Consider the following 25,561-nt stretch of genomic DNA (forward strand, 5'->3'; position numbering starts at 1 on the left):
AGATAAACTGTTATGGTAGATTGTGTCACCTTTGTAAATGAAAGTAAGTGTTATGGAGGTTTTGTGCCTTTATGTGGGGGCAGGGTTGGTGTTTTGTTGTGTGGGTTATTTTGCGGGGTTTTTTGGGTTTGGTGGTTTTTTCTGAATATTTAGTCATTGTTGTGTGTATTAGGGAACTAATTCTTGTTTTGAAGCTTCACGTGAGATTACTGAGAACAACACAACTGTCAGGTCAAGGGCGAAGTCCTAAATGAAAAACAGATTCAGTGACACAGAATAGTGAAGTAAAACTTTTCATTTCCCTTATTTTAAAGCTTAAATCCATATTTTTCTGTTAGTTTTGTGATCTGACTTAAAGCCTAGGTAAGAGAGGACTAAATTAGGTTCCGAAAGACTCTCTGGACTGAAAAATAATTCTGACAGTGTTCTGATTAAAGCAGCTTTTGATATTTACCTAGGAATGAACATTGAAGCAGTCTAAAGTAAGATACTTACTAATAACTGTGATCTTTACTTTTAATCTGTTAAGTAGACATCAGTTATTTAATAAAAATAAAAATTTTTCTCTTTCTTTCAGATGCAGCAGCAGAACTCCATATGTCCAATTCTAGACTCAGAGAAATAGAAAGTATTAATGCAGCACAAAAGTCTGAAGTAAGAAATTTTGGAACACTACTGTAATTAAAAGCAATAAATAACATTTGTTTATTGTAAAGGTGAAATACTGCACTGAAGTTGCTTGTCCCTGGGTAAATCTAGAAACAAGGGTGACAGTGGTGTTAGAATGTGGCTCTTGTTTTTTTGGTGACAAACTGCCATCACAGTTAGGGGGATGCATTTGTTTATTGGAGTATGCATGTGGTGCAAGTTTTTATCTTTTGCTCACTGCTGCATCCTGCAACTGTTCCTAACTATCATGTTAGCAATAGACTTGGCCCTGAAAAGCTTGCAAATGCAAAAATCTTTTAAATTTTCTTAACTTTTAGCTGGTAAAGAGTTAAAATTGGTTTATAGCGTTTTGTATATGACCACAAATAAAAGCAGATCTGGAATGCCCGGTTATGCTGGATAGCATGTCTTTTGTAGCAAGTTTCAAAGAATACAGAGTGCGTGTTCCCTGATGCAGTTCTCTGTCTGTTGCCCTATTGGATGGCCATTTTGACATAGCTACGGATGCTCATGCTCTTCCAAAACTGCTCACAAGTCCCATGTGCCCTGTGGAAAGTGGCTTTGTGTACTTTTACAAAGGACTTGTTGGTCTTGTGACTTTATTTATGGCTGTAAACCAACAACTTTCATGTATGTCTTCAGCCCTCAAGAGCATGGAGAAGTTAAGATAGTATTTTTGGGGAAGTAACTGTTCCTGCTTGTCCTTTTTCTAGACTCTTGCCATCTGCTATTGGCCAATGTCAGAGAGAGAATACTGGACTGTATGGATATTAGCTCCAATTTGTGCTCTGTGCCTGTTCTTAAATTCCACCTGTGGATCATGCTAAGATGTAATTCAGCCTTGAATTTTTCTTCTTGGCGTTTACCTCTGGTCACCACAAACCTTTTTCTGAAAGTGAGCTACGTGTTCAAGGAACGTGTGGACGAGGCATTGTGGGACATGGTTTAATGGGCACGGTGGTGTTAGTTGATGGTTGGACTTGATGATCTTACAGGTCTTTTCCAACCTTAGTGATTCTGTGATTCCGTGCCATATAAAAATTAAAAGCTTGGACGTGAACGTGATTTTGGGCCCACACTTGGGAGTTATTGTTACTGTGTATTTTGAGTGAAATAACATGAGAAATCTGTAAAATTTAATTGATTTCCTTACTGTTCAGTAGGCTTAGGCTTTTCTAATTCTGTAAGAACTGTTCTAAATTTACCAACATTCATTTCTCATTTTTGCTAGAACGAGAGACTGAAAAAAGTTTGTAGTGATTTAGAAGAAAAGCATGAAGCAGCAGAGCTTCAGATAAAGCAGTTATCTATAGAGTACCGAAATCAGCTTCAACAGAAAGAGGTAGGATACCGAGTAAAATATTTGAGTAAGTATCTCCAATAAACTTATGTATTATGCTGTTTAATCTCTTTTGTTATAGTATCTGTGCTCTTTCAGTGGAAGTATTGGTCACAGTTATGGTTTCTTGGCTTGTTAATGTAGATACTAAGATATATTTCATTGAATCATGTAATACAAGCAGAGCTGCTGGGAGATGGTTGAGACAAGAGAAAACTCTCTGGGAATGTCGTGCATATATCAGAATTTCTGTTCTGGGATCACTGTGAGAAAGGACACTGAAGCTGCTTTGTATTTTCTCATTTGGTTACTTTCAAGGAGCAAATTCTTATTTGAAGCAGTTATATTGTCTGTAGGTATCATAATTATTTATCTTAACATAATACAATTAAAGGGAACAGAACTAGCTTTCATAATTTGAGAAGTGTCCCTTTGTGATGGAAACATCAGCTTTATAACCTGTTGTGTAACATGAGATGTCATAGCCTTTTAAATGAAGAAAGTTGCCAGTATGCCTAGCATTACACAAAAGGAGTTTTATTTCTGCTTTGTTTGTAAATGGTTGTGGGAACTAGAGGAAGCAGAATTTTGAGATGCATAGAATTCTGCTTATTAAATACAATAACAGAGTTGTTAAGAGAAAATTACATGCAGCTAATCCAGTTTATTGTAAATAGGTAAATTTTCAATACATTGAGTTGTTAAGTGTAAAAGAAATCAAATGTAATATAAATAACTCAGGGCATCATATATTGCTTAATTTTCATATCTGAATACTCTCTTTAAATATTTAAATTTTTTGTACAAGCTGTTAGCCTGAATCTTGTTATAGTACTTAGGTACCTTGGCTGCTGAAAAAATCAGCGAACACTTTTACTGAAGTTTTACTTAACTGAAAACTGTTAAAACTTTTAATATGTGTCCTTGTGTGAGGTACTTTGTAAAACATCAGCTAAGACTGCTTTTCTCCGTTAGGAGGGTGTTTGGGTTTTTTGCCTTTTCTTTTTAGTGAAAGTGATCAGTATTTTGTGCTGGGGGGGAGTTGTTTGGTTGGTTCACATTTCATAAGGCCACAAGGGGTAAAGTAGAGTGTATTTTGATATTCTTATTGTTGAAACAATGCATTGTTTTCTGTATATTCAGGTGGAAATCAGCCATCTAAAAGCTAGACAGAATGCACTACAGGAACAACTGCAGAAAGTACAGACGGCTGCTCAGTCAGCGCAGTTAGGAGCTGGTGTTTTGCCACCAGCCTCTACATCAGCTTCCTATGTTCCGGTGGTCAGACATTCCTCAGGTTTTGAGGGAGATGACATGGATTTTGGAGATATTATCTGGTCGCAACAAGAAATAAACAGATTGTCCAATGAAGTGTCTAGGCTTGAATCTGAGGTTGACCACTGGAAGCAGATTGCACTGGTGAGTGTTCCCCTCTCGCCTCCAAATTAGTGTTATCATTGCATTTGATGTTTTTGGAGTGGGTCTTTTGCAAGTTCATGCTGTACAATTTCCAGAAGCAACATGATTTGATGGAAAAGCTGAAACCTAATGATCTTTTAGTCATGTTCTTGCTGTCACATGACTAGGGACACATTCAATGACTAACTTCCAAATGCTTTTTTGTGATGCTTTTATGCATGATTTGTCAAGTTAGGAAAAAGGGTTCGTAAACATTCACCTAGAATATTACTTCAGGGTTTCATTTTTGTGCAGCCTTTCAAAAAATACTCCTCTTCTTCCTGGCTGTGATATTGATTATTTATTGACAGCACAACATTGTTTGAAGTGATAGTTGAATACTTGCATACTGTTTTTACTTACTCTTCTCTCAGTCCTTGATATGTCATGGTCTGCTGCTGAGACAAGAAAGAATATAATCTTTCAAGCTATTGTTGATATAAGTTATCATTTTTCAAGCTATAGCCTGATTTCAGAGGTATACTTTTCCCATGTGGAAATACTCAAGTAAAATTAAGCAACTCTCTTCTCTTATTAGTTGCAGTAACACCCCTCACCCCAAACTTTTACACGTTTGCATGTAATAATAAAAAAAAATCCATGGAAAATTAAAATGTTTCCATTAAAACGTCTTTTTTTTTTTGATCAAAATTACTGTAGATTTGAATTTTGCTTCATGTTAGCTTTGATGTTTTCTACTGTATCAACAGAGGAAACACTTACGTGAAAAATACATGTATTTATCACAGTTTTCACATGGATATGTGATTTTTTTTCTCAGTCTTCTAAAGTGCAAGGGACAAATGATGCTGAACAAAGTGAAATATGCAAACTGCAAAATATTGTTAAGGTAAGATGACAACTTTGACAAACTAGTCTTCTCTTATGCTTTATTCTTCATGGTTTTGCATACAGTCACATGACTTGTGAAAGTGGTTAAAATATTTACAACACTAGCACTTACGTTTTCTCTATTAAAAATGCATGTGGGCATGTAATTGTACTGCTGAGTGAAATGTTGCTGTGCTGTATTTAAAAACAATCAGTTATTCTGAGAAAGGGTATTTATATGATTTGATGAATACAGTATGCAAGCTTAAAAGAATGACATTATTATTTATGAGGGCAAAGCACTTTCAGAACCTGTTGATGACTTATGAGACTGAATTTTAGATACACAAAGGAATTTCTTCTCCCTTCTCAGAAACATCTTGCCTTTTTTCATTGAAGATATAAAATACGGATTTGCATGTCATCCTTGAAAGTTACTAGAAATATGTCCTAGTGTATCCACTTCCTATGAAAGAGTTTTAATCTCTCTACATTGGTTTAATATTTTCTGTTGTGTAGAGCATACTGTTTGTGTAAACATATTTTTAAAAGGAATGTCTCTTAACATGTTTTAAAAAAACCCCAAATTGACAAAAGCCAAGAAGCTTGACCTCTCCTGTGAGAAACCCTTTAATAAAAATCCTTTAGTAAATCCTTTAATTTTACTAGGGAAAACTTCTTATCTTTCTTTTGTATTTTTTCTTTAGCTTCTGTACTGTATTTTACCATCCTGTTTCTCAAATGATTTTTTTAGGAGCTCAGACAGAATTTAAGTCAAGAAATAGATGAACATCAACATGAACTTTCAGTATTGCAGGATGCACACAGACAAAAGCTAGTAGAGATAAATCGTCGACACCGAGAAGAGCTGGGTGAATATGAAGAGCGAATTGAAGAACTTGAGAATCAGTTACAGCAAGGTCTTTATTACCACTTGCTTTCTTTTTTATTTAATGTACAGTGAATTTTGGTTAAAGCATCAAATACGTATGTAACAGTGTAATAGATATCAAATACATGATGTTTAGGAATTTGAATTTCAACTTTAGTTCAGCTTCATGTTTGACACATGCGTGTCCTAGTATCTTATATTCACTGTGGTTGGCTTGAACGCTGGAATGATAGTGTTTCATCTTCTGACATATATCAGTTGAGAGGGTAATTTTCTACACATATTGAATGTTTTGCTCTGAATTCTACACTTCCTCGTTTTTTCTGTAAAAAAATAGTCATGTCAGTTCAGTTTCCTTTAGGGGCTTCTTTGCGCAAATATGTAAGATTTGCCTGTAAACCTCTGTTTTATTACCTGTAAAAACTCAGACTTCTAAAGAGTATGTACTCTCCTTTTGGAAAGAGAGATCCATTTTCTTCTTGGAAAGAACGGAAATATTTTCACAGCCTCTTAATTTCTGAGGTAGTACTGATCGGGAATTTATTTCTTAAAATCAGATGCCTGTTAAGATGTAACCTGTCTTTTACTGCATGTACTATATATACTGCACATACATGCACCAGCAGGACTAATTTAATGAAGTCAAAGGCAGGAATCCTCTATCTTTTGTGTTACAAGTTATCTGTAAAATAAATACTACTCACAGCTTTTGAAGAATTAGAGTATTTTATATTTTTATTTTGTTGGTTCTGTTTGACAACATAATAGAGACTGGGGCGGGGGGAAGTGTTTGAGCTTACACTGAAATGAATTCACAAGCAGTGTGCTTCCATTTAACTTTTTTCTGTACATTTTTTATTACACTTCCTTATACTCTGTAACTTACCTGGAAATTGCATTGTGAGGATTGTACAGAGCTATGAATGTCATGATAGTATGGTGGATCTGTGAAAACATCAATTCTGCAAAATGATCGCTTTAGATGAAAAACTTTGTGCATCATTTAGCAAATGATGTACTAATATGTAGCAAATTCTTCTCTATGACAACCATTCAGCAAACCTTTGAAGTTTAATTAGTTATATTATAAAGAGGGATTTCACGTCAGGCTGAATTAGTTGGGGTTTGATAAATTATTCTTAGAAAACTGAGGGATTCCAAATCCTGATAAATTAGCTTGTGTCATCTCCTCACCAAGAGAGATGGGGGTCATGTATATTTTAATTAAATTGTGAACAATGTATGTCTTGCAACACTTACCTTTTAAAACTATTTCAAGCCAGGGATGTGTAAGTATTTGAAAAGCTGCTTATCAAACCAGTAATATGTATAGCGTTGCTTCAGTTGTTAATTCTACTTAAGTAAGCTTTCTGTTGATGATGATCATGTTTGGTTTAGACTATCTCCTTCTATCAGGAGGAGGTGTGGAAGAAAAGACTTTTAAGTGAAAGATCTACAGTGCTGGCTTTGGTTAATACTGCAAACAATCTTCTTTGCTTTTTAGATGGTGTGAGCGCTGATACCATGGATGACTTTAAAATTAGTGAACATAAAAAAAATGCTCAGAGTTTAGAAAGAGGAAAGGTAGGAAAGTTGCAGGTTGTAAGGGACCTAGAGGATGAAATAAGAAAATTAAATCACAAATCGTCGTCTTCTGAAGAAGAAAACAAAATTTTTCTGGAAGACCAAGAATTGCTTCAAAGTTCTGTTGCAGAGCAAGGTGCTCTGCTGAAAGAACAGGAGAAGAAGCTCCAATCAAAAACATCACTACCAGAAGATGTTGTCAGACTACAGCAAGCACTGTTAGGTACAAAGATGATTTTTTTATTTTTAGTGTATCTTCACAGGTTTTCACTTTTAATGCTCAGAATTTATTTTAAGAATTTGGAACTGAATATAAGAATATGTACCTTTTAAAAGTTGTTGCTTTAGAAAAGGGTTGTCCATTGAGGGAAGGCTAAGCAGAAAAGGAGGCATAATTAGGACTAGCATGATTATCGTAAAGGTTTCTGATTAAGTAAGTAGTTATGTCTGCCAACTGTTTGATAGGTTTTTCTTTCCTTAAAAGTAAATGTCAATAGAAGCTGTTTGTTTAAATTCTAAAAGTACACTTCCTGTGTGTGAAGGTGGTCTGTTGCTAATATCTTCTCCTTAAAGAAACACTGAAACATATCTGTTTAAGAAGTATATCTCTATGTAGAAAATCTTTTAATATTGCATAACTGATACACTGTAGTACCAAAGTCCTCCTAATTGGACTCAGTTATAAAAGTAATGCTCTACTTTGTGGTGGTGATTCATGGTGCATTTGAGTCTTTTATAGCACTGGTGCTTTTCATCACAAAATACTATGAAACTATTTTCTGCTGGTCGGAGGAGTTCTGTTGGGGCAAGGTGGGAGAATGATTTGTTTTTATTGTTGTTTGGAAAGTAATAAGATTATGGGTTTTTTTGTTTTCCATTATAGCAGCAGAAAATGAAATAGCAAGACTTTCAAGTTTAAATCAGGTAAAACAATTTCTAAATTATGCCAACATAAAAGGTCATAGCAGTAGTAACTGATGGAAAACACATGTTCTGGCACTATACCTTTTTTTGAGCATTCACACTTCTACATAAATAACCTTGTAATCAAGGAAATAATTGTAGATTAATTTTATAATTTTATGTGGAATTGACAGAAATTATACATTTTGACTTGTGAAACTACACAGCATACTCTGTTAAAGAAAAGTAGTGGAGTTCCACCTATCCCATTTCTACTTAGGCTGCTGTAACATACATTTTTAAAGTATTAATAGTATGTTCCGTAAGATTTGTCAGTTTTCACCTTTTGTACTTTGGCACGTTTCAGTTTTGACACTGTTATCAGTTGTAAAATATCTCCCTGCCGCCATGTAGTACTCTAATAATACTACATTCAGTCTTACTGATGAAGTTAAGCAGTGTAACATGCAGTTTCTCTGGAACACACTTAGTTTTTCGCAAGGTTCATTTAGTGCTTGATATACTCAGGTTTCAGAGATTTGGCTTAGTTTACTTTGTATCCAGTAGTATTTTTCAGCTGAGGTCTTCTGTGTTTTGCATGCATTCAAGAGTTCCCGTGGCATTTTTCTTAAGGATGTTATTCAAGTGTCCTTGATTAAAACTTCCTGTCTCACCATGCAGCATAGTATATGTTTAGGGTATTTCTTGGAGATAAAATAGTTTATCACAGCTGTGGATCTGTACCTCAGAAGTGGATATAACTTTTCTTGTCAGGCTGTGACTTTTTGTGCAGAAGTTTGTAAATTGTACTCCTAAACTTAGTGATGAGAAAATATCTGTCTCTACCATTCATACATACACATTTACTTCACAGTAAAGAACTTTTAACTGGATAATATTAATGTAGGCTTAGAGATTCTAACGTAAAAATACATGCTTTGCTTTTGATTGTTGGGGGGCAGGGGGGAAGAAATCATTTCAAATCTAAACAGTTTCTAAGTTTTCAGCAAGATAAAGTCTAATATTGGGAATTTTTTTTTAACTTAAGGGACTTGAGAAGGAACTGACAAGTGCACAACATAAAAATGAGAATATTTTTTCTGCTTATACTGAGGATCAAAACTCAGTATTAAGTCAGTTAAGACAAGATTTGGAAAGGAAAGAACATGAATTAAACGAAAGTATTGCTGAAAGAGAAACATTAATAGTGGAGTTGGAAGAACTAGACAAGCAGAATCAAGAAGCTACTCAGGTAATAAATATTGCAACTAGTTATTGAACTGCTAAAACACACATAAACCTAAACATTTATTTTATCTTTTAATTTGATCTTTGAACATAGATAGCAGGGAAATACAAGTTATCCTCTGAGGCTTAAAAAGAATATTGTGACCAGTGCTTCTCCATATCTACTGTCTCAACGCAAAATTTTGAAGTGCAAGAAACCCACTTGTTACGGAGAAAGAAATAATACGGCATGTCAGCTATCCTTAAGGGATGTTACTTTCTGAAGTCCAGTTAAATACTACTTGAGTTTTCCTTGCAAGACTTTTAATGGTTTTTAGCCTGCTAATATTTTGACCTCTGTCGTATGACAGTATGCATAACATGAATGATTTTTTTAAACTTTTTTCTTTTCCTTTCATTATTTTTAATTATGCTGAATAATTAAGTTACTTTATTACAAGTTCTTTGTAATATGAGCATTTGTGGACCAAAAAGGTCACCGATTATATGTAATCAAAATGGAGTAATAACTTTTTATCATTATTCTGATTCTGTAAACATATAGTTGCAAGCCATGTGTTTTCAATATTGGTTTACTTTATGGAATTGAACATTTAAAGTGTTTTCCTATGAAACGAATCCCAGCAAGCGTGTTTAAAAATACGCTCAAACAAGAAATTGAAAATGGAATATACAGATAATGCATTCACTTCTATAATTTGTTACTTTAAATTTTGTGCCTCCCTGTTCAAGTAATGGGTGTTTGCTGCCTACCCATTCCAACTGCCCTAACAAATTCTGACAGTTCTTTTTCTTAGGTAGTTCTCTCTTTGTTCCTTGATTTAGGTAGTTAGGGTTCCTTTGCGGGAGATGGTGTTCTTGTTTTTAGTGAAATGTAATTATTCCTATATGATAATTCATTGTAATTAATTTAGCATTGACTAGTTGATACCAGTCATTTTTGTTTCCTCTCAATTTTTTTTTTAGTGTTCAGAGGATAAAAATTAATGAAATGCATAGTTTGGCTGCTTCTCCTCTCCTAATGAATTCTTGTTTGTTTTCATTTCAGCATATGATTACACTGAAAGAGCAGCTGTCAAAACAACACACAGAAACTGATAGTATCATCAAACAGCTGAAATTTGACATAGATGTTGAAAGAAAGAAAGTATCAGAATTAGAAATTGAGAAGATGGAAACTATTAAGGAGTTAGATAGTCAGAAAGAAAAACTAAGCCAATGTTCATATGCACTTAATGATTTGCATATAAGTAAGCAGCAGCTTCAAAATAATATTAAAGATCTTCAGGAACAATTAAGGAAAGCACAGGACTGTAATTTGCATAATAAAAAAGAAATTGGAGAATTGCAGCAGAGACTAAAAGAAAGAGAGCAGGAACTTTCTGTGTCCTTGTGTAAGTTAACAGAAAAAAGTAACCAGGAATCTAACTACGCTTGTCAAGATCTGATTCTGAGAGAAAGAGAAGTAGAAATTGCAAAACTACAGAATGACATCTCGGAAAGTAAACAACTAAATGAAGTCTTAGAGAAGTCTCTGTCTGGTCTCAGAACAGACAATGGTAAGCTAATAGCAGCCATTGAAGAACTAAACCAGAAGTTAAGTGATGCCATTTCTGAGAAAAATAAAGTTTGCTTGGAAAAAGATACTGTTGTGGAGGCTTTGAAAATGGAAAAAAGACAGTTAGAGAGCGAATTAAACCAGACAGAGAAGAGGCTTTTGGAACAAGCACATAAGTACAAGCAAACTATTGAGGAGTTATCAAATGCACGTAGTATGGATACCACTGCACTGCAGCTTGAACATGAGCGCCTAGTTAAACTCAATCAAGAGAAAGACTTTAAGATTGCTGAACTTAAAAGGAGCATTGAGCAGATGGAAATTGACCATCAAGAAACAAAAGAGATGTTGACTACTAGCTTAGGAGGACAAAAGCAGCTGACAGAACTCATAAAAGAAAAAGAGGTATTTATTGAAAAATTTAAAAATCAAGCCTTACAGGTGAAGCAGGAACTTGAGGAATATAAGAAAGCTTCAAAAAAGCAGGATGTCTTAAAACAGAACTTGGAGGAAAAAGACAGAAGTCTTGCAGTCATGAAGGAAGAAAATAATCATTTGAAAGAAGAAATTGAACGCCTTAAGGATCAGCAGAGTAGATCTATGCCTGTGGTTGAGCCTAAAACTCTAGATATTATTATTGAACTTGAAAGTGAGGTAACACAGTTGAAAGTGATAAAGAATAATCTTGAAGAAGAAATAGAAGTTCACAAAAAAACAATAGAAGATCAGAATCAAACAACAGTGCAACTTCAGCAGTCTTTACAGGAGCAAAGAAAGGAAATAGATGAGTCTAAATTTCAGTGTGAGCAAATGAATGTCACACATGAAAGACTTTCTTTAGAGAAGGATGAGGAAATTAAAAATTTGCAGAAAACAATTGAACAAATTAAAACTCAGTTGCAGAAAGAGAGACAGATTATTCAGACTGATTCCTCTGATATTTTTCAGGAAACCAAAGTTCAGACTCTTAACGGAGAAAATGGAAATGAAAAACATGACTTATCTAAAGCTGAAATTGAAAGACTGGTAAAAGGTATCAAAGAAAGGGAGATGGAGATTAAGCTTCTAAATGAAAAGAATGTTTTTTTAAGTCAGCAAATTGATCAGTTGTCTAAGGATGAGGTTGGCAAACTTACTCGGATCATTCAAGAGAAGGATTTGGAAATAGAAGCTCTCAATGCTAGAGTTTCCTCAGCTTCCTATAGGCAGGATGTGCTTTGTCTTCAGCAGCAGCTGCAAGCTTATGTTATGGAAAGAGAACAAGTACTAGCAGTTCTAAGTGAAAAGACAAGAGAAAACAGTCAGTTAAAAACAGAGTATCGTAATATCATGGATATGGTCGCTGCTAAAGAGGCAGCTTTAGTAAGGTTGCAGGAGGAGAATCAAAAGTTATCTAATAGATCTGAAAACAGCAGTCAAGACATGTCTAGAGAAACCATTCAGAATTTATCCCGTATCATTCGAGAAAAAGATATTGAAATAGATGCTCTGAGTCAAAAATGCCAAACCTTATTGACTGTCTTGCAGACATCCAGTACAGGTACTGATAATGGGTCAGGAGGTGTTAACAGTAACCAGTTTGAGGAACTTCTGCAAGAACGTGATAAACTAAAACAGCAAGTAAAGAAGATGGAAGAGTGGAAGCAACAAGTAATAACCACAGTTCAGAACATGCAGCATGAGTCAGCTCACCTCCAAGAAGAGTTACACAAGCTTCAAACACAAATTTCAGTTGAAAGCGATAGTAATTCAAAGTTGCAGGTAGATTATAATGGCTTGATTCAGAGTTACGAACAGAATGAGAAAAAGCTGAAAAGTTTTAGTCAGGAATTAGCACAAGTTCAACACAGCATAGGACAGCTTCATAACACCAAGGATCTTCTCCTGAGTAAACTTGATTTAGTAACACCATCTGTGGCAACGGCCTCCACTGTTTCACAGCTTTCAGGTGTTCAATACAGTGCTCCTGAAGTACTCAGTGATGAGTCTAAACTCCTTCAAAAGGAGTTGGAACAACTGAAAAAAAAGTTGCAAGAAAAAGATTCAACTATTAGGACTCTTCAGGAAAACAATCAACGATTATCTGATTCTATGGCTACAGTATCAGAGATGGAAAGAAAGAACCAAGAAGGGACTGAGTCAGAGATGAGGCAGATCAAAGAAAAACATGATGCCTTACAGAAATCACTTAGGGAAAAAGATATATTAATTAAATCTAAAAGTGATCAGTTACTTTCTGTGAGTGAAAATCTTAGTAACAAGGAAAATGAAAATGAGCTTTTGAAGCAAGCTGTGACTAATCTTAAAGAAAGAAACTTAATTTTTGAAATGGATATTCGAAAACTGAAAGAAGAAAATGAAAAAATAGTTGCAAAGTGTAGGGAAAAAGAAACAGAATTCCGAGCACTTCAGGAGACTAATATGCAATTTTCAATGATGCTGAAAGAGAAAGAGTTTGAGTCTCACTCAATGAAGGAAAAAGCTCTTGCTTTTGAGAAGCTGTTGAAAGAAAAAGAACAGGTATGTACATTCATATTTATGAATATCTTTTAAAATTAAGTCACATGGTAATGCATTTTTGTGTGTATGTAGCCATCATTTGCCCGAAATCCATCTGTGACTCCTTACTGCATTACACTACAACAAAAATCCTCCTCCTACAAAGATAAGAAATTAAAAGTCAGCAGGTGAGTGGTTTACAATGTTATCTATTAATTGTGCAGCTATAAACTACATTTTTCATTTATTTGGAAATTGCTCATTTACTGAACAGTTGCTTAATATTTTGCTTTGGCCCTGTTGTTCATTAAGTGCCCTATATTATTTTTACTGTATGGTGCTGAAACTTCTGCAGAGTTGGCCAGCAGGATGAATTTTCCAATGTGCTTTCCTCTAGTGTTTGTTATTCCAATGCGATTGCTTCACAACATCCCTGTGAGATTAATGGGTTTATGTATCTTGCTCTTATGACTGGAGAAACTCCACTGCAAAAAAAAAAAAAAAAAGATTGGACAAGCTAAATTAGTGGCTCTTTCTCCAGAATTTGACATATGGAAAAACTTACACTTTTTTCAACGTCTATGTTCAGAGAATAGTTGCAGTGGTTTATTAATTATCACGTATGTAATTTGAGGAAGAATCTCTTTTAAAAGAGCAAAGGGTTATGTGACATCATTGATACACAGGTCAACAGCGTGTATGAACTGCTGCTGCTGGAGTTAACAAAGTAATGTGTGAATTGCCATTTCTCTTTGCACTGTACTTAACGCTTATTTCTCAAAAGTATTCCTGTAGTTTTGACAAACACTTGACAGCAGAACTCCATGATGTAGATATTTTTGGGTTGCTTTGTGGGCTCTGAAAGTGAGTATGTCCTAGTGGGCAGTCTTTTCTGGTAATTAATTCCAAACAGATAATTTTCTTTCTTTCCTCTGTACTGTCCAGGTCCCCATTCTCTTTGTCTTGGTGGTTCTGGTCACCATTCTTCAATCTTCTCTTACAGTTGTCCCCCTCCATACATACTGTTCTTATTCTCCCTGTTGCCTTTAGCATCCCTTTTCATTTTCCAAAGTTATGAGCATTGCCCATTATCAGAGAGTGGTATTTATGCAAACCACTGCTAAGTATCTTGGCATTAATTTTTTTCCCCTGCTGTAAGTATAATAAAAAAATTCATAGAATCATAGAATGGTTTGGGCTGGAAGGGACCTTTAAAAATCATCTAGTTCCAACTCCTTGCTATGGGCAGGGATACCTTCCACTAGGTATCAACCACATGTTGCTCAAAGCCTCAGCCAGCTTGGCCTTGAACACTTCCAATGATGGGGCATCCATGGCTTCTCTGGGCAACCTGTGAGGGTGGTAAGACACTGGAACATCTCTTTGAAGCATTTTCGAACTACCAACTAAATCTGCAATGTAATGTATTTGGAAAAGCAAAATATTAATTACATTTAATAATATGTGTCTTTTTAAATTTATCATTTGAAGTCTCAACTTTGACATAATATATGTGGAAAATCTAAGATTTTTTTTTTTGAGAAGTTTGACTTAAGACAGATGTTTACCTCTGTTTACTCATAGTAGAGGTTTCCCTATCCTGTTCTGAAGAAATACTATAGAATTACAATGAGAAGTTTTATTGTGTCTATAGTTACATTGTGAAAAATAGCTTTGAATTACCATTGGGACTTTATATGTTCATCAGTCTTTCTCATATAAAGTATACTAATACTTTACAAATTCATACTCTTACTGTTTTGGTGGGGTTTTTTTTTATTCCAGCTCCTGGAAATCTGCGTTGTCTGGCTAGGTTCTCTGTTGCATGTCTTTGGCCTGCAGACTTTCACTCACTGGTGGCTTGGGCTTTCAGTTTTACAAGCATGCAACATTTGTCTGGACATTTTTCTTGCACAAATAGGAGAAATTCCTGTTACGTGCTTTGTGTTTGCCATGGAGAACTAGGAAAAACAGTATTCAAACAGTTTTGAAGGTTTGCCTGCAGGTTTATGGTTCTACTGCAAAAAGAATTTTGCTATATTCAATTTGATTAATAAAAACAAATAACTGAAGCTCATAAGTATTAGTGAAAAAAACAAAGATTTGTTTACTTCTATCCAACATATTCAATAAAAGTAACTGCTTTCAAAACAACATATGAGACAAAAGGTAAAGAGCATGCTGAAAAGTTTCAAATAACTGAAAATGCATTCACGTGTACTTGTGAATTATGTGTAACTGACATACTCACCCTTCTCCTTTATATGCTGATGTAAAGTTGTAGTAAATTGCATGCAAGTGGGAACATCATTCATTTAAATTTGACATCTGAAAATGGCATGGACATTGTTGTGATTCATTGAAGGCTAATCTTTGGGAGTGAGGTCACCTTGTGGTTTGTTTTTAAAGATTTCTTCATGTATTTAGTTCTTAAGACAAGGTGACCTACCTAGGCTGATGTTTTACATGTTCATGGCCTAATAAATGGGTATCACAGAGAATAGGTTCCAAACACTGGGGGGAAAAGAGAAATTTTCAAGTATACAAGTGTCTGAGACACTATGTACATAATACCTATCTTTAGATGAGAGATACGTAGGTATCTGTTTGTTCATAGCAGTCAGTTAAGGCAATGCATCTGTATAGTGTCTTTTAGCAAGAACTTGTACTTTGTCTTGTAACATGTGAGTGAAATAACTTCAAAATATTTTCCCTGAATGTTTTTCTGTGCTGTAGGGCCATGGGTGTCCTGCCCTTTTCCTTGTTAGCTCAGTATTGTCTTTACGCCCCCCTGGATAAAGACTGTGTCTGCTTTGGTAAAACAATTTGCCGGGTTTGAAATGCTTGTTTGTGTCTTCAACAGGGTAAGACAGGAGAACTGAATCAACTGTTAAATGAAGTTAAATCAATGCAGGAAAAGGCTGTTACTTTTCAGCAAGAGAGAGACCAAGTCATGGTAGCACTCAAACAGAAGCAAATGGAGAGCAGTGCCCTGCAGAGTGAGGTACACCACTAAATAATTTACAGTTGTAAGAAATAAAAGAGAAAAGAATAAGAAATTGCATCTGTAATATTTTCAGGATTATTTTTGGTAGCAATCACTTTTAAAAAGCATTTAAAATCGGTACACATGCAGTGTGCTTCAATGGACATGTTTTAAGTTTGCTTAAATTATTTTTATGAAAGGTGACAGTACGAGCAACTTAAGGTGTGTTCTACACAGATACAGCATTTGCATGAGAAAGAGCAGCGCCTAAATCAGGAGCTGGAGAGGTTACGTAATCACCTTTTAGAAATGGAAGATTCCTACACGCGAGAAGCTTTAGCTGCAGAAGACAGAGAGGTCAAGCTAAGAAAGAAAGTTTTGATTTTGGAAGAAAAACTCGTGTCCTCATCTACTGCGGTGGAGAATGCCAGGTAGTCTTTTAATTTATACAGCAGTGGCATTGGCTATAAATATCACAGTTAGCTGGACTGGTACTGGTGGCTTTGTTTTACTGAATTACCATTCTATAACAAGCTAAGCATTTGAGAAAACAAAGATATGAACGTTTGTTACTCTCAGTTGTGGAAGGGATTTGAAATATACTTTGCTACTCTTGAGAACTTAAGGAAGTATTTGTCCTTTTAGTAGCAACTATTGAAATCTCACATCTCTGACAGTGCTTAGAACTAGAAATGACAAAAATCTCTCAACCCATCGATTTAGTTGTCTGTCAAATCAAGAAAGATGGATCTAATTTGCTTTTAAGTCAAGGCTTCATTCAGTGTGAAAGAGTCTTATTTTATACACTTTAATGCACAGATGTGACTGTCATGCTTTGTGAATTGCTTTTGAGACAAATACACATCTTACTTTATACCTGATACCATGGAAGGTATACACTGCTGTAAGCTTTTTTCTTTTTAGTGTGCGTGTATATATATATAAAAAGCAAGATGCATTGAAGTTCTCACGGGCAGCAGAATCTGGGAAGCTAGAGCCAATTGTGGTTTTTTTTATTTATTTGCCATAATCACATTTTTCAGACAGAACAGCAAAGACCCAAGTATTAAAATTACTCAATGCCTGTCTTGACTGCTTCAATATTGGGCAAAAGAATTCTTTTTTCATCTTACTACAGTTGTCCAAATGAGCAAGTATTTGATAAAAAAATACGTATGTGGCTGTGGTCTTTCGTCTTTCTTTAAGTGCCAAAGATGGATTCTGCTCTTAATGTTCTCAGCAAAGAGATTTCTGAGTTGAGCAGAATTTGTTGTGAAAAGTTATGGAGAAAGCGGAAAAGCTGGGAGAAGGTTGTGTAAAAACTGTGCATTAGAATGTTTCTTCATTCTTCAAACTTGTCAAATACCTTTCAAGAAATACTGCCTATTTCCCATCAGATAGGCACTCTTTAAAGAGACTGGCATAGGAGTACATCAGGTTTGTAGTGGTTTTGCGTAATGGGAAGTTAAATAGGGCATTCAGTGGTCAGTATGGAACAAGATACACTGAGTTCTTGGAGACTGGCTTTAAAAGTAAAAATTGGTAGAAAGACCTATTGATTCATGTAGTAATTGAAGCAGACAATTGGCAAGATACAGATTCTTTTTTTGGTAAAGATACTGTTACAATAATGAACAACAAAGATTAGTTTTTTCTTTTTCTAATGCACTTCAAACAAAAGTAGTTACTTCTTGATTGCTAAAATTTTATTAGCAGACTTATCTGAAATCTGTTGTTAGGGTGGTTTTTTGTTGTTTTTTTTAAAGAGGAATCAGGAAAAAATGCCTTCAATTTTTCAAGCTGAAAAATTAAAGGTAAGCTATTTTTGCTGGTATTTAATTTTCTCTGTGATGACTTCTGTTATTGCCTTCATAAATAATGTATTTTATTTTCATTAAGTCATCAAGCTAATCTGCAAGTTGAATCTTTGCAAGAGCAATTAAACCTGGTTTCCAAGCAGAGAGATGAAACTGTGCTACAGCTCACCATTTCACAGGACCAAGTGAAGCAGTATGCATTGTCACTGGCCAACCTGCAGATGGTACTAGAGCAATTCCAACAGGGTAAGTTTTGTCAAGAAATAGCAAAGATTGCAACAAGTGTTTTTCAACTGGATTAGTCACCATATTTTGGTGCTTTTAAAATATTAGTTAACTGGTTTCCTTTTTAATAGCTTGAATTTCAGAATCTGTTGTCTTTCAAAAACACTTATAAAAACAGTTCTGGCCCTATGAAAACTGATGGTCCGTATCCCATTTATGAAATTTGAATTCCACCTCTACCTCATGAAGACTAGATATGATAATGCTGTGTCTTTGCAATTGCGTATCCCAAAAACAATTAGATGTTGTGAATCAAGATTTTTTTGTTTTGTTTTTTTAACCCTTTAGAAGAAAAAGCTATGTATTCAGCAGAGCTGGAGAAACACCAAAAACAGACTGCAGAATGGAGGAAAAAAGCAGAAAACTTAGAAGAAAAAGTTGTATCACTGCAGGTGGGCCAAATAATGAAATTGAACCCTATGAAACTGAATGCTAATGCTTGATCAAATTTTTTGGTTTTAACTGCTGTGTTAAGTGTTACTGTCTATGAATACAACAAGTTATGTAATTATTCCCTTACTTGGAAGAGAGGGGGACACTAAAAGAAGGTCAGCAAAGTAGCATTCCTCTGCTGACCATCCATTTTCTGAGGATGTTAACAATCCAGTTATTCTGAACAACAAGTGATTGAAGTCTCTGCATCTGCTAGGTTTGATCTGTGTTGTACTAGTATAATTGTGATAGTGAATTCCCTTGCTTCTCTTTTTGTCCCTTTCTTGCCCTCTATTCAGGAAAGTTTAGGAGAGGCAAATGCTGCACTGGATGCAGCATCAAGGCTTACTGAGCAGCTTGACATCAAAGAGGAACAGATTGAAGAGCTTAAGAAAGAAGGTAAGTAAATTTTTTTTATCTCTGCTTAAAACATTCCAAGCAGTTGAGGAGACAATGTAATATTCCTAGAAACTTACCAAATTCATCTCCTGTGAGGAAAAGACTAATTTTGTGCCACCTTTTGAGGACTTCCTTGTTTATAAAGCAAATCTGAAAAAGTGTATTTACCTTCTGTTAGGGATCTTTCTCAAAACAAAGTCCTGTAGTAGTTGGGGTTTCCCCCCCCTGCCCCGTAAACACGAAAGCCCTTGATTTAGCTCTGTAAGTGTCTTTTTTTTAAGTTTGTGAAATACTAACTGTTGTCAGATTTTCCAAAGTAACTACCTTATTTGACATAGACACAGGAATACAGTAAGGTAGAGAGAAAGGGTGTGCTGTTGGTATGAGATGTAGAGGGAGCAGCTCTTGCACAGATGTGAGACGGTCCGAAGAGATTTTGTGAAGGTCTTGGACACATCTTTAGATTGTATTTTTATATCTCATTTCAAATAAGCTTCCTGATTGCTCATAATTAGAAAGATGCCTTTCATATTGTTCTCAGATTAAGTAATCTAATATTTGATGAATGTCATTACTTTGGATTTGAAGACAAAACTTGGCCAGATGGTAGAGGAATTTGCCAGAAGAAACAGTTTTGAAAAGGAAGAATATTTACAGTGGGGGTGGTCAAACATAGGAATAGGTTGCCCAGAGATACGGAGTGTCCATCCATGGATATATTCAAAACCCAGCTGGCTGTGGTCCAGGACAGCCTGCTGTAGATGATCTTGCTTGAGCAGAGGGCTTGGACTAGATGATCTAGACATCCCTTCCAACATAAATGTTTCTTTGATTTTTTTAAGAATCTGTGAATCTTTTGGGGTGTGGTTTTGTGTTTTTTCCTCTTTCTGACATTACTGAAATATGAATTCTGTAAGAGATACATAGCCTTCTCTTTCATAAACATGTTTAGCATTAAAACTCTAGGAAAGCCTAAAAAGGCAGAATAACCTTTTACTAAAAACTGATAATCATTTCAGTGTATTTCTGTTTTATGGCCTTATGCTATGTAGTCTAATCAAACGGAAAAAATGAAGGGTAATCTCCGTACAGTGTATTTGAATATCAAACATCAGTAAGATTTATAAGCTCAGAGACTCACTTAGAGGTGACAAAATAGCTATATGAGTAACATAGGGTCACTGATTTCATTACTGCATTAATTTTAGTTTTATGAGAAAGGAGTCATAGAATTAGCTAAATCAGGATTTAGGACTAATAATAATTTTGCTGGATTTCTGTACTTATGTCTCAGCCCTGATTTGTAATTTTGTCTGCAACGTTTCATTGAACCAAGAGGGAAAGTTACTTCTCTGTGTCTAGTTGCATGACAGTTCTGATATGGGTAAACTTGTTAACAGTACCGACTGCTGAGGGAACACTAGGCTTTTTTCTTTTTTCATTGTTTTCATCTGTCTTTTCCTCCTCCATTTTCCCAGCTGACTCCTACTTTCTCTTTCCCTCTTTATTTCTGTGTGTCACCATATTTTGCTGTTACTGCAGCATCCTCTGTTACGGTCAGGCTTTCACTGAGCACATGGTATAAATCTAAAATCAGAGGAAAACTTGTGATTGGTCCCTGAAGCAGCTCTAGAAAGGGAGCTTGAAGAGCAGAGGTTTGCTCACTCTCTGTGGTTACTTAACAGCTCTTACTTTCTGAGGTTTTTTTCCTCTATGTCTGTGGGAAATTTTTGGGTGAATGCCTTTAAGGTTTGCTGGGGAAAGACCTGGAACATCATATCTGCTGGATGCAGTGGTAACTCTTGCTGTGAACATATACATCTAATTATTGCTATTCATTTTTAAATTATAATTTGTCTTACTCTTGAAATAAATATTTTCTTAAAGCATACTTTAAGTATGATCAAATAGTTGCTGTGAAAAGTCATTTGAAAGTATTCACAATTTCAGCAAGAACTCTATGAAAAAGTTACAACTTTTCTACTACATAATTGAATGTGTGCTTCCTTAAATTTAGTTGTGTCTAAGTGCAGTTTGGCATCCAAGTGGGCATCATAGGAGTGCTCCCTGAGTTCACATATGAATTTTACAAGATAAATTAAATTTCAAGCTGCTACATGAATGTACAACTAAATGCTGATGTTTTTTAATTGACTGACCTGTATATCTCTGTCTCACTACAGACATTCACAGCAAAGGTTTTCAAACACCCTGGATTGAAATTAACTTTGGCATAGGCAAATATGGCACTCTTAAATGGGGAGCTCTTCATTACTGGTTAATTTTGATGGCAAACCTTTGTGTATGAAAGCAGGAGGGGTTTGAACTTTGAGAGAAACCTGAATCTCAGTATTTTATCAAGCTATGTTGTATTGGCAAGCGATTTACTTGTTAAAAAAAAATGAAAAGGGATTGTTGCATAAAGGAAACAGCTCTTTAATGTTGTTGTAGAATAAATCATAATTTTTATTGAAAAAAAAAAAAGACCACTCCATTTTCTCTACTTCCACAAGAAAACATATAATGTCGTATTGAAAATGGGCCAAATACATTCCCAGACACAGTTTTGTTGGCCAAATCTTTTGAAGGATTTCTTTATGGATTTTTTTGGCAGGAGAAGTGATTTTAATGGAAAAGTATAAGATGTACCAGATGTAGTTTTCTGGATTGCCATAAATGGTTAACAAATTATTGGAGACTGTTGTAAATGTCTGGTTTACAGCAGTCCGTGCTGAATTTTGGCTCAGGTCTTTTATGTTATTCAGCCTTTTCATACACGCAAAGTATGTGTTTAAGTCCTTTTCAACTGTAAGATTCTATTTTAGAAGGAAATATTCCATTTAAAATGTATGTTTAATGATAGAGTTGCATAGTCACTGTGGATGGAATATAGCTGTGTAGCTGTCATTAAAAGTTGGTCCTCTTTGATATCTTTTTGCCAGGAAAAAACAGAAAACAGTAACATTTCATTTAAATTATTAATACATTTGTTTTAAAATTCATCATGTAAATAAAAATGGAAAAGGAAACTTGTGATTGTCTTGCTTTGTAGAGCAATAGCAACAGCATGAGATTTACTTGAAACTTGTTTTCAGATGCTGTTTGTTTATCTTTTTGTGGCATTAGTAGTTTAAATTTTAATTCCCTTTTACTCTGTGAAGACCCAAATAACAACTCAACTTCCTTGTATGCTCCTACAACTGTTATCATTCCATAATTATAGTGCAAATGTTTTCCTTCAAGTATTGGGTTCCTATTTAACCACATTTACAAAGTAGCATAATTTTGAGTAAGGTTAAACCTTGAAACCATGGATTAATTCTCCTGTGCCTCACCCTGGTGTTTGAGAGAGGAGTGCTGAAGAGCAGTCACATTACTGGAATGGATTTCAGTGCATATGGATGTAGTTGTTAAAGATAGTGTTGTATAATATATATAATTTTGTTTGTTTTTTAAGTTGTTTTGAATAAGGAGCTTAGTCCTTATGTTCCTTGAGTAAGAATTTTCCCAGCATGACACTAGTTAGTTTGTTCTACTTGGTACTCTCTAAAATTCATATTCGTTTATATAAAAGATGTGGAGTATTTGAACAGGACGTATTAAGTTGTATCCCTTTCATAGCCTAGCTCTTTGATGTATATATACGAAAACTCTGTGCAGGTTCTCATGGAGTTACTGGTGTTAATTGAGAACCATGTTGTGTCAACATAGTTGTGGCACACATTTATTAAAGATTGAAAGTCATGTGGAAACTAGAGTGGAATGTTTTTTATGCATCCCAGATGATTTTAAGGCTATAAAAGTCACTTTTCTTCCAAATATGTTGAGGCTTTTTAGAAATTAACTACAGGATAGATAAGTGGATCTTTTGTGGGTTTTGTTTTGTTTTTTAATTCAAGCACTTTTAATTAGTGTGAGCCCAAGAAGTATTAAAATGATAGGGAAGTTAAGTTGATCGGCAGTTTTTCCATAGGATTTGAAGATAAGCATTCAACCTTATAGAGGGGAGAGGAGAAAAAGTTCGTCATTTCTGCTTATACAGCTGTAGGGTAGAGTTGGTCTTCACATGGACAGTCCATGTTATATTTGTCAAGTTTTTGTGTGTGATTAAGATTTGTACTTTTATTAGGAAAAAGTAACTTCAAAGGTAGTATCTTGCAGAAGCCCAGTTTGGTGAAAAATTATATTTTTGCTGTCTTGAGGTAAGCCATTTGTAGTTTATCTTCTGAGAATTCTTTGTACCTTGTAATTATTTGTTTTCTTGTCTGAGAACATTTTACTGCCAGTGTTCTTAAATCCTGTGTTTGGGGATTTAAGTGAGATAAGTTTTTCTCTAGTACTTTTTACTCTGTGCTTTTTGTACAAACTTGTGTAGACCTAAACATCAATACTTTTATCCAGTTTCTAGTATATCTGAGTTTTTATTAAGAGAAAATTTTGTGCCCTGTTTCCTTACAATCAGAATGTTGTAAAATATTTATGGCAAGTAAAACTTTTAGGAGAATTTTTTTCTTTATTACGAGCTTTATTTTTGAGTTTTGTGAGACATCAGAGGAAGCCTGAATTACTGATGCAGAATGATCAGGGTAATTGGGTGTATTCTGTATTTGAACTAAGTAGTAATTTGTGTTAGTGGAATTTTAGAATTGTAGAGAGGTTGGTGTGAAGCAGCAGCTGTGAAATTATTGGGCAAGAGTGAATATAACAATATCATGCCATGGCTCCTTTTAATGAAATGTGCCACTACATTTGTATCTCCCTCATTAAACACTCTGATGTCGTGAGGCTCAAGTGTGATGATAGTAGACAAATCATTGATTAAGGTCAGGAATTTCAGAAAGCTGAAAAGTTACAGCACTAGTGAATGCAGAATCTAAACTCCTCTCTTTCTCTTCTAATAGTTTCTGTTTCGGGTTTGTGGAGAGGAAAAATAGGGTCCTTTTTGTAGGCCAAGAATGTCATTATCAGTGTTGTGATATCCTAGATGAACCGGTTTCATCACAGCCACTACAGAACAGTATCAGAACTCTGAGTCAGTGAGGAAAAAAAAAAAAGATCTGTGTAGTGACTCCTAGCACACTCCTAGACAACATGTTCATTAACTTATAATACTGGGCTATTCACTTAATTTGCAGGCCATGATGTCTGACTGAAAGTGTTTGCCATTTTCCTCTCAGTTTTACCTATCTTTGGTTCATGGTAGCCGTGGCATTTCATCTCTGCTATTGTTAACTGAAAGTTTGTATTCCCAAAAGTATGGGGAATCTTGCATAAATCTCTGCAGAGCCATTCTTGCCAGTATACTGAATCATGAATCATAGCACTGGTTCTAGGATGCATTAGTGTCCCAGCGTGCTATTTCAAGAGTTTGCATTGGTTAACAGGAGTGGGAAAAGTCCTAACTGAAGAGACCCACAACAAGTTACTGATGTTGATCTGCTAGCTGGTAATTCTCCTGGGAGACTGGAGAACTCCTTGGTACTTCAAGGCTTTAGCAACCTGATAGTAGAGTACGCAGAACAGCTGGGTTTAGGAAATATTTGACGTTAAGTCCTGAGATCAAAAGACCTGATGCCAATGTGCAGTTTGGTCAGATTATGAAAAAGATTGCCACCACAGGACTATCGACCTTGATCAAGAGTTTCTTTCCAGTTCTGTATTATCTAGGTAGAACAGAGCAGTTCATCAGACCTTCTGCAATTGATTTATTTTCTGTGTGTTCCTGTACTTTAACATCGAGTAATGTTCCAGAAATTTTAGCTTATGATTTCAAATAATAATCACTTACTAAGTTGACACTTTTTTTAATAAAAAATCAAGCTGATTTTTTTTAAAAAGCACCATAACAATATTAGCATATTTTTGTTTTAAAACATGTGTATAATTAATAAGCTTTGCAACAAATTTCAAAGTTTCAATTTCTGTTTATTTGCTGTGACATAACATTTTATAGGTGAGATCAGAAAAGAAATGTTAGAAGATGTGCAAAACAAACTGATGAGTCTTATGAACAGCACAGAAGGAAAAGTGGACAAGTAAGTCTTTAATGAAAGACTTAGTATATATTTTTGGTTTTTATTCCTCACAATGTACAGGTATGTAACTAACACAGTTGCAAGAGTAGTGCGGAACTGGGCTTCTGTATGTGATCTTGTAATTATACTTGATTATTTCGACATTTTTCAATTGCTTGGTCGTTGTAAATAGTAATTTTGATTAGTGAAACCTATGTGTATGTAAATTTGGATTAGTGATGTGTTTCTTAAGTAGAAGTGCACTTCAACAGCATGAGCTCTGCAAATGGGGATAAAAGTTCTTAATGTCTGTTATAATGTCTAAGGTGTGAACAGCAAGCCCTTTTATGTAGCCAGCACCTGGATGTTGTGTAAATCCTTGGTCTTTTTTTTTCCCTTCTCTTTAGCCATTAGAACTGAAACAGGGATAGGCAAATGGGTTCCCCTGTCCCCCTCCTTATGTCTTGATTTGGGACTGCACAAAACTTTCTGTTTAAACACTCTCCTGAGTCAAGATCTTAGAATAAACATTTTCCCTGATTGTAGTACTTGCATCAAGACTTGCTCATGTACAATTCAGTTTCACCTTACTGCATACAATATTTCTAATACTGTCCAAATTGACACTTACTGTATCAGAAACGTAA

At 35.1% G+C, this 25,561-nt stretch overlaps 1 protein-coding gene across 1 annotated transcript in view; it reads left to right on the plus strand.

The window, feature by feature from the left end:
- Window positions 1-25,561, plus strand: part of TRIP11 (thyroid hormone receptor interactor 11) — a 33,637-nt gene that overhangs the window by 2,135 nt on the left and 5,941 nt on the right. The window contains exons 2-16 of the mRNA XM_059819405.1: window positions 590-654; window positions 1,901-2,011; window positions 3,152-3,427; window positions 4,248-4,316; window positions 5,052-5,217; window positions 6,694-6,996; window positions 7,657-7,697; window positions 8,725-8,928; window positions 9,973-13,002; window positions 15,845-15,985; window positions 16,205-16,398; window positions 17,867-18,030; window positions 18,358-18,461; window positions 18,801-18,900; window positions 24,854-24,935. Of these exons, the coding sequence (XP_059675388.1) occupies window positions 590-654; window positions 1,901-2,011; window positions 3,152-3,427; window positions 4,248-4,316; window positions 5,052-5,217; window positions 6,694-6,996; window positions 7,657-7,697; window positions 8,725-8,928; window positions 9,973-13,002; window positions 15,845-15,985; window positions 16,205-16,398; window positions 17,867-18,030; window positions 18,358-18,461; window positions 18,801-18,900; window positions 24,854-24,935 (5,050 nt within the window). The remainder of the gene's footprint in view (window positions 1-589; window positions 655-1,900; window positions 2,012-3,151; window positions 3,428-4,247; window positions 4,317-5,051; window positions 5,218-6,693; window positions 6,997-7,656; window positions 7,698-8,724; window positions 8,929-9,972; window positions 13,003-15,844; window positions 15,986-16,204; window positions 16,399-17,866; window positions 18,031-18,357; window positions 18,462-18,800; window positions 18,901-24,853; window positions 24,936-25,561) is intronic.

The sequence above is a fragment of the Gavia stellata genome, chromosome 7 (genome assembly GCF_030936135.1).
Source record: "Gavia stellata isolate bGavSte3 chromosome 7, bGavSte3.hap2, whole genome shotgun sequence".
Lineage (NCBI taxonomy): Eukaryota > Metazoa > Chordata > Aves > Gaviiformes > Gaviidae > Gavia > Gavia stellata.